The sequence below is a fragment of the Centroberyx gerrardi genome, chromosome 14 (assembly GCF_048128805.1).
Source record: "Centroberyx gerrardi isolate f3 chromosome 14, fCenGer3.hap1.cur.20231027, whole genome shotgun sequence".
Classification (NCBI taxonomy): Eukaryota; Metazoa; Chordata; class Actinopteri; order Beryciformes; family Berycidae; genus Centroberyx; species Centroberyx gerrardi.
Window position 1 is genome coordinate 27466731 of NC_136010.1, and position 10215 is coordinate 27476945.

At 37.9% G+C, this 10215-nt stretch overlaps 1 protein-coding gene across 1 annotated transcript in view; it reads right to left on the reverse strand.

The window, feature by feature from the left end:
- prkcz (protein kinase C, zeta) overlaps positions 1–7109 on the reverse strand; it is a 113879-nt gene extending 106770 nt beyond the window's left edge. The window contains exon 1 of the mRNA XM_071896400.1: positions 6978–7109. Within this exon, the coding sequence (XP_071752501.1) occupies positions 6978–7054 (77 nt within the window). The 5' untranslated portion in view covers positions 7055–7109. The remainder of the gene's footprint in view (positions 1–6977) is intronic.
- Positions 7110–10215: the final 3106 nt, after the last annotated feature.

The following is a 10215-nucleotide window of genomic DNA, read 5'->3' on the forward strand; positions in this document are numbered from 1 at the left end:
TCAGATGCCAACACTAACAATTTTGCTAAAGATCTTTGGATTTAACATAGATTTCTTTATTTGTTAAGGCGGGTGTGCACCATTTTTGAAGCGAAAAAAAAAATAAATAAATCGCTAGCATTAACTAGTTTAGCATTTAAGCATTTGATACTGATGTCACCTGCTGAAAGAGATGGCTCTATCCACACTTAGTTTGTTAGCAATTTTTTTTTTTTTTTAAATAAGTCGACGATGACACATATCATAAATTAGCCCTGTGATATTTCTAATGTCATGGTTTCAAATTATTAGAGCCATTTCTTTCTTGTTTTGTAAATAGCTCAGATGGCTTGCAACACCTGGTGGCTAAGTGCCTATCTCCACCGAACACACAAACATGAACTCTAGATTAGGAAGTGAGCAATCATGTGGGCTTTTGCCAGCTAATTGATCCAAGTGGAAGATGCCAAGAGCACAGTATCTTTCAACCGTTAAACGTAAATTAGAAATATCACAACCTTTGTTTTGTTTGGCTACTTTTCATTTGATTTGATTTGATTTACTGCTTATCATATACTGAAAAGGCCTATTTCAGTTTTCATTTAAAGCAATAGTCCACTTAGTCTTAGCTTGACTACCATGAAAACCAGAATATAAACTACTCACCAAGATCGGATGCTGCTGAGACGAGTTTGTAGTGTTCAGATTTTTACTTCCCATTCATTTGAATGAGGCCACGAAAATAGACTGAAAAAACTGACATTTAACACGTTGGTGAACAGATTCAACAACAGATCCTGCTTTTAAGACAATAAAGCAGTAATTAGTATGTGGTCATTTTGCATTTCTATTCTTGGTTTACACTAAAATTAACATTTGAACATAAAAGTAGATCCGGCCTCTCAAACAGGAACTATCTCTCCTAAATGGTATCCCTCGACTATGTTCTCCTCTATCAATAAAAATGCTATTTGCCGAAATTACGTTCTAAAAAGTAAGACCAAACGTCAATTGAAAATCACAGTAGCAGGATCTGTTGTTGAATCTGTTCACCAACGTGTTAAATGTCAGTTTTCAGTCTATTTTCGTGGCCTCATTCAAATGAATGGGAAGTAAAAACCTGAACGCTACAAACTCGTCCAGCTGCATCCGATCTTGGTGATTAGTTTATATTCTGGTTTTCATGGCGGTCAAGAACCAAATAACCCCCATGTTAAAGCTAATGGAGCCCCAAAATGACAGCAACACTACAGTCTATACTTTTTTTTATTTTTATTTTTTATTCTATGGCATGAAAATGGTCACTGTTAAAGATACTGAATAGTGGTTATCAGCAGCTTCATTCCATAAAATATTGATATCTGTATCGGCCTTTAAATACCCATATGTTAAACCTAAATGCACGCGCAAACACATTCACATACAGTATATGGACGAACACTAACACGCTGCGACTTCTGCTGATTGGCCACAACACTTTTCTTTTCCACCCACTGACAAATACAGGTTGTGATTTAACTAGATGGAAAAATGCAAGTCTGTGGCTAGAGGTAACTCCACTACTGCGTGTACCTATCACACAATAGGTGACCCTTGCACTATTTACTGAGTGCACATACTCAAGGGCGTTCGACACGAGAAGGGATTGGTCATTTATAAGAGCGCAAGTCTACCTATCAAGATGGTGATCTCTGATCCCTCTATCAAAATGTAGTTCTGTAAGCTCTTACCCAAACAAAATGGTCAATTGTGTCTTGATTTCTAAAGTACATTAGCTGTTTCTGTTTTTATTCCACCTAGCACAACTGACACCTCGTCAAATACAAATTTACTGTTTCACCTTTAACCTTACTGGGGAAAATCCCATTAAGACAACACACAGGTAACGCACCTCCATAATTTGTGACCAAAGCCATCTATGTGAAGTAAACCAAGGCATTTGTCATGAAGTTTGAGAATAAACAACGCTTTTAAGAGCCTAATGGCAAGGATCTGTCATATTAAGATGGATGCCTCTGCGGGTGGTTCTGTTGATATTTATCCATTAACCTTTTGATCTGTGATGGTGGGGTTATGTTAACCCTTCCCTGGGGAACACTGTTCTGGAGGACCATTTGAATTGTGTATGACATTGTGTGTGATCGGCACTGGGTTTTCTGTACTGGACTTTACACACTGAATTTCCTTCGGGGCATTAAATGCATCATACTTGATTGGATTTATTGGAATCTGTACAATGTCACTTACATTCTGAATTATTTTCTTACATGAACCATGCACATTAGTTATTGAGCCCACCAGCAACACAATAAATGAAGGGAATGCACCAAGTTTTTGAGAGATTGTCCTGTTGGTCAACTTAGCCATTAAGTGATGAGAATACCAAAATCATCCATGTGTCTCTGGTAGATTGTTGACTCCGGTGTTCCAAGCTAACACTTTAGCATACACTACGTTGAGTGATAGTAGGCGACTAGCATTACCTTAAAAGTAAGTAAATTAAAACTTGCAACAGCTCCAACAGTAAATAGTAAGTAATCTTAAATGATATGAGGCTAAATCTGGCCATTTTGTGTAGGAGACTGGTAAAATTACCTCCTTGGTACTGGGACACTTAATTATAAGTTAAGTTCAACCAAGGGGAAACGCACATAATCTTTGCCAGAGAATATATCAATATGTCTACGTCATGTTTGGAAAATCTCAGAGGAGGACCTCCTTCAAGTCAAATTGAACATGGAAGCTGGGCATGATAACATTTTATATTGGTGGTAATTTCCTTTCTTATATTGATTTTTGGTGTAAGCTATTTCTTGCTCATATCGGGTTGCTAAGAAACTGACAGGATTAGTCTGTCTGTGAGTCCAATGGGGCCACACCATTAACCCCCCCGCCGCCCCCCAACTCCTGTGCCTTTAAATATATTTAGAATGGGGGTATTACCAAGATGAGGGTTGAGAGCCAGTTGTGACCCAATTCAGAGAGTTTTAAGTAAGTTCCACTTCAGTAAACTGCTTCCTATTAACACACCATGATTATGTGGTGAATGGACTGGATTTTACAAATAAAATGTTCTGACCTTCGAAAGCTTTCCAAATACACAGAAAGTAGCCTAGGTATTCAAATTCCTTTTAAAAACTTGTACTCCTCCATGGATAGAAGAACAGAATACATAAAACTCAATGCAGATTGACCGAATGAGCACCAATGAGCAAGGTGGCTATTCATTCTCCTGCTTCAATATTTTGGTCTGTTTCATCTTTTCTGACCTCATAATCAATCAAGAGATAGCCTACATATAGAGACTCAATATATTTAATGGAGCCTGTTGTTATCAGATTATTATCAGTGTGTGTACTGAGCTTAGTCTGAGTCCTATTCACTGTAGCTTTTTTACTTATTTAAAGGGATAATAAGTAGGGATGGGACGATATATTGAAATTCAATATATCTCATACAAAAATGTGACAATACGTATTGTAGGGAAGAAAAATGAATTGCAATATTAGCTACATTTTATTCTACTGTAGTAATCACAAATGAGACGGCTTGCCCAGCTCTCCATTATTTGCACTTTGTAATGACATTTTTAAATTGTTTACATTCTAGCAAGCCAGTGTCATTGCTAGAAAGATGTGTCTCAGACATAAACAGAATTCTGCACAGTCAGACTTTGTTGTCACTGAACTTTTATTTATTACATTGTATCGTGGTTGTATTGAATCTTGAACCCAGTATCGCGTATCAAATCGTATTGGGAGATAAGCATATCGCCCCATCCCTAATATTAAGTAATCTATGGCCTCTGTAGGACCATTAAGAATTGGACATACTTTGGGTATGATGTTGGGGTGTCTTGAACTCCAATGGGGTGGAGAGTTATGATATGTTATGGTTATTTAGTGTTATGGGGCAGTAATAATCTTTGTTTAACCAGGTACCCCCACTGAGATTTTAAATCTCAACCAAGTCTCTCTTTTTCAAGAGAGACTTCGCCAAGGAAACTTTTGGGAAAGATAGCAAAAACAATTCCTGTGACCACAGACAGTGATTTTCACCAACTTTTCCAGAGATATAACAGCATAAAAGGAAGCAGACCCTGAATGAGCTTATAGAGGTGCACTGATGACTAAGTCTGCAAAAATAGTAAGTATGCAAGGTACAATAAAGAGTGAGAGCTTTACAGTCAGTAATAAACCCTAACACACCACGACACACAGTGTAGCAAAGGCAGAAGACACTGGGAGGAGGCATGAGAATATAAAACACTGCCATAATCAAGAACTGGCATAAAAGTAGCGATAGACACTTTCTTTCTAGCTTCAAAGGAAAACCATGACTTGTTCCTAAAAAATAAATGAATGAAATCCCAATTTCACATTTCATTTCTTTACAATGTGCTGAATATGTAGATACAACAGTCTCAATCACTTTGCCTTCACAACTGGTGGAAGATTTTGTGGCCTGTCAGCGTTCAGAACAAGTTTCAGTTGACATAAGATAGCCTGAACAATGATAAAAGCAGTTTGGACATTCTCAAGGGATTTTAACAAGCACAACAAGAATGGTTCTTTTCATCAACCCAGAGATGAAGATTTGCATTTGACACATTTGGCCTTGATTTCTAACATGGTGAAGTATAAAAGACTGTGGCGTACAGAGCAATGGGGCACTCCTTTAAAGACAGATAACATTTTTGAAAGGCGGTCAGAAGAAAATGATTTAGATAGCAGACATTCCTAAAGTAAAAGCAAGGTGCATATTTAAGAAAAATCAGTCATTTAAAAGCTGTAATGAATGAAATATCTGACTTTTACATTGATAATCTGTGAAAAAGCAGTGATGTTGAATAACATGTTTATGACATCAGTCTTTTTAGGCTCCAACAAACGAAATATAGCATAACTAAAGAGGCGTACAAATGGATTTGGCCCTTGGCAATGGCCCCTATTCTGTCTTGAATTCCCCATTAAAATACACACTGTACCCTGACCTGCTTTCAGACACTTCTCTTCATAAGGCATATGCACCTCCTACCATTACTCAATACCAGAGCATAAGGCCCCGTGACCGGTGTTTTTGCATGTTTTAGCCTACAGTCTATGGCTTTAGCCCATTTACTACAATTCACATATACTCTACATACTACCGACCATTTTCCAAAGCATACCATACTTTTTGGATGTTTGAATGCATTTTTCCTACCTTCCAGACAGCCATTTGTTTCGTGGCATACTAGATGCAACTTCACCAAGCCAACAATTCACCTCCATTCATTGTCTATGAGAAGTGAGTACTTGCACGTGCACGGCATGATGGGACAGGTGGTGACACAAACCAGGCCAGCGATGAAGAGCAAATGTTGAATAAACTTAATCCTATGCAAATTAGCACATTGGTGGCGTCATGAGAACCAATCACATTTTGGTAAAAAGCTGATTCTTCAGTTTTACCAGTCATTAAATTTTTGTTTCTCACTTTGTCTTTGAATGGAAGATGGAAGAGAGAAGTATTAAGCCTGATGAAGCCAAAAAAAAATAAAAAAATAAAAAAGGTAAATTGTATGGAGCCCCTAAAGTCCCGAAAGGTGATATTTTTTTTATCTTGTGCGCACAAGTTAATTATCATGTGCGCACAAGATAATTAACTTGTGCGCACAAGATAAAAAAAATATCACTTTGTGCGCACAAGTTAATTATCTTGTGCGCACAAGATAATAACTTGGCTCCGTAAAAATTGAGACTAGGTCTTGCTGTTTTTATTTTGTATTGTTCGTCATGTATTACAGCTATGTCGGGATTTCTTACCAGGAGCTTTTATACCCTCTATTGTCCTTTCACAAATAGAATTTGTGCGGGAAGATATCCCATTCAACGTTATTTTGTTGTTTACAACATGTAGCTAGCAACATGTAGCTAGCTTACCTATCACATACCCACATAACGTCCAAACAGCTGTAGCCACTTAGCTAGCTAGCTCGCTAGAGTAAAGCGTACATTTTCCAGACATTATCTTACATATCTTGGCGAAATGAAATGAAGAAAATGCTAAAATACAAAATAGATCTACCTAAACAAATAATGTTAAACAAAATAGCACAATACAATGGATAGTTACATTAGATCCTGTGTATTGGTATTGAAAGGACATGTGGGCTAATGGAGGGTAAACCACCTCAATTTACCCACCTGTTTATTGGCGGCATACCGTTTACCCACCTCTATAAATTGACATAAATCTTTATGACAGAAATTCTGTCAATGTTTATGTCCCGCCACCATGGTACATGGTATGCGGGACATTACGTCGTCATGGTGCTTTCTGTGTGTCTGTCTGCCTGTGTGTAGACAAATTCTTGAACACGATAACTGAGTCAAGAATATGATAGAAACTTCATACTTACTCAAGTGCGTCATTTTAAACCTTTATTTAAATTAATATACCAATACCATTACTTTAATATTTAAGCTGCCAATAGTTGCTGGAAAAGCCTCTGAAACAGCATTTAGACCATTATGGGACTCTAAAACTCACAAAACACTTTAGAGTCAGCAGCCCTTAAAGGCAGGGTGACCCACCCCACTTTGACTAAAATGCTCCCACACTGGAGCGGAATAAAATAAAATAAATAAATAAATATATATTATATTATATTATTTTGTATAGAAATATATCATCATAATAATGCATAAGTGTGTGGAATCTGATTGGGTTTAAGACTTCTCCATAGGCAACCAGTGTAGAATTGATTATTTCTATGTAAAAGTTTGACATGGCTCAGGTACAGTAGGAGTGAAGTGTCTCACCCTGACGAACCTAGCTTTGTCTCTTAATGATGGAACCCTGATGAAAATGTTAAGATGCTAAATGTGGAGTCATAACGTTACTCCAGCATATATCTGGAAGTCTCCATTCCACAGGTGTTTTCCACCATTCCACCGTCCCCACTAGCTACTGTGTGCTACATTGCAACAAACTCGTCTGCTACAGCTACTCACCCGCAGTAGTGTGCTTTAATTTTCACCAACTCCGAGTCCAAGTCCATTATGGATCCGTTTGAGGCTGGCGTAGGCATTGTACAGTAGCTTTACTTCACAACTAGCCGAACGTTAACTAGATAAGCCCGAATAGCTGTATCACCAGGCCTCGTCGAAGGAGAAAAGTTTCCATGACACGACCAAGAGTAAAGTTTCGTCCAATACACTCGATAGAGAACTTGTTGGGCTACCTGGAGGTTTCTAAATTACATTTAGTCAACATTAGAGGCTTCTTTCGGGGAGCAGTTGTCAAGCCAGCCTGAGTAACAACAGCACTTCCGATTACACATTTCAGAATAAAACGTTTACGGACGAAGATGTGTTGCAACGGTCTTTAGGGTAGTGATGCTTTTGTTTTGAAAGCAAAACCGCCGTACTTCTGGTCTTATTGTAGCTAACTTGACGCCGTTTCTTATGGCTCACTATGGTTACCGGAATCCAAATGCACCTGTCCCACTGTTTTCTAATGGGGCTTATTGTTCGCCCTAACAAAAATCAATATAATATTCCTATAGGGATTTATATGTCTGCGGTAGTCAATAGAAACTTTATAATTAACTCATACATTAGGCCTATGGTATTTTTCCCCTATGGTATCACTATAACATTCTTATAGAGACTCAATGAGTTAATAGTGACTTTATTGACCTTTATGGTATATTTGTGTATCTCATCACGGTAACTTTCCAATAATATTAAGGCGGGGTCTTTCCAGTCCCTGTTTGTGAATATGTTTCAAAAGTTTTTCACCCAATTCCAAAGCCCAGTCCTCAGTCTAAACTTAACAGCCTGTCCTATTGTGTTCTATTACTATACATTAACCTATTCTGACAGGACATTGAAAAAATAACATGTCATATAATAATAATACACAAATTCAAGGACAGTCCTACATACAGGGACTGAGTGAATAATAAGTAAACCTGGTGTGGGCTATCTGACCTTTCTACCTTACAAAACGAGATTATACTTTCAGTTTGAGCTGGTGAATGATTATATGATATGACATAATGCTTTTAATTCTTCTCATTAGATCATCCACCAATCAATGGATCAATCATCAATTTTGCCATGAACCACTTCAGTAACAGGTAAGGTAAAATTTTATTATGCCAACAGGGAAAATTGGGACATCAAGGTGCAATACATGGACAAACAACAGATTAAGTTAAATAGTGCAGCAAATAAATATAAATATATCTATGGAGAATAGATAAAAGGTGCAAGAGGCCTCCACTAAAATAATAAAGTAGATTATTTAACACCACCTGCTGGTTGAAGAATAAACTTGCAGACAATCAATTCAGTCACTAATTTACCATTCAAATATCTGTCCGATCTAGTTTGTGCAGGGTAGTGCTGTAGTCTTATTGCATTATTGCGTGTAAAATTCTTCAAATTATATTATACAGTATTTATAAAGTGCAATTTACAAATCACAATATATATTATATAATAATTCTGTTAATACTGTTCATACTGTACAGTATATACACCATACTATATATATTATTATATACATCTTGCATATTCATATATCTTGGATTCTCATATCCACTGTTCATACTGTATATATCTTAGCACATTCATACTACCCTTATAGCTTATTTTATTTATATATATATATATATATATACACACACACATATATATGTATATATATATATATATATGTACATTACATTGCACTGCACTTTTACTGCTTCTTTTGCACTTCTGGTTATATGCTAAACTGCATTTCGTTGTCTTAGTACTTGTACTCTGTGCAATGACAATAAAGTTGAATCTAATCTAAAAAAAAAAAAAAAAACATTTTGTAGTTCACCAACTTTTACCAAAAACACTAAAGCCACATTGGGCAGGCTTACCAAACATAATTTTACTTGTCTTGAAATTAAAGCAAGATTAGTTATTAAATCTTAAAAAAAATGTTTAGTGCAACACAAATGTATATAGCTGACTATTTTCTGAAACTAATGAAGTGAAGCCTGCGAGGTAGTTCAGGCAGACAGTTACAATTTCCCATTTGGCAGATGCTTTTAAGTGCCATAAAGCTAAGTTCTAGTCCAACAGGACATAGGTGCCACGAGGCAGTGCATAGAGGCAGATAAAAAATTATTATTATTATTTTTTTTTTTTAGCAATTACACAGTCCGTCAGGTGAGAAGGTGTTCGCTAAAGAGCTGGGTCTTTAGCCCTTTCTTAAAGATTGAGAGGGACTTTGCGGATTGAATGGAGTTTTGTAACTCGTTCCACCACCGAGGAACCACAGAAGAGAAGAGTCTGGCTAGAGACTTATGGCCTTGTTGTGGTGGCAGCACCAGGTGACGTTCCTTGGCAGAGCGTAGTGGGCGGGAGGGAGCGTAGACCTGAATGAGGGAGTTCAGGTAGGTGGGAGCCGTTTTGATTGCTGCTTTGTAGGCGAGCATCAAGGACTTGAACTTGATGCGGGCAGCAACTGGGAGCCAGTGGAGGGATATGAACAGCGGAGTGACATGTGCTCTTTTGGGCTGGTTGAAGACCAGACGCGCCACCGCGTTCTGGATCATCTGCAGAGGTTTGAGCGTACATGCCGGGAGCCCTGCCAGTAAGGAGTTGCAGTAGTCAAGGCGTGACATTACAAAAGCCTGTACTAGGAGTTGTGCTGCATGTTCAGACCGGTAGGGTCTGATCTTCCAGATGTTGTACAGGGCAAATCAACATGGCCGAGCAACAGAAGCCACATGCTCCTTAAAGGTTAGTTGGTCATCAATCATGACACCCAAGTTTCTGGCAGACTTTGCGGGAATGAGCTGAGCTGATTCGAGCTGGATACTGATCTGTTGTTGTACAGAGGGACTGGCTGGGATGACAAGGAGCTCAGTCTTTGACAGGTTAAGCTGAAGGTGGCGTTCCTTCATCTCGGCATGGATGACGGTCCACAGTGATATGGATATGGCTGTGGATCAGCTGATGCGTCGGCTCCCTGCTTGAGCTTTGGCTGGTTTCGGCAATGTCTGTAGACCATAGCTTGTAAAAAAAAAAGATCCATCCTCCACTGTTGACTATGTAGAAAAAACAAAACAAAAATGATTTAAATTATTCATAAAATATTAAAACATCTTTACGCAGGCAGCATCTCATGTAATGCAATGTGATGTTACCGTGAAGAAAAAGATTAGTAAATGTAGACAAATTAGTTAGGGATGCAAAGCAGGCA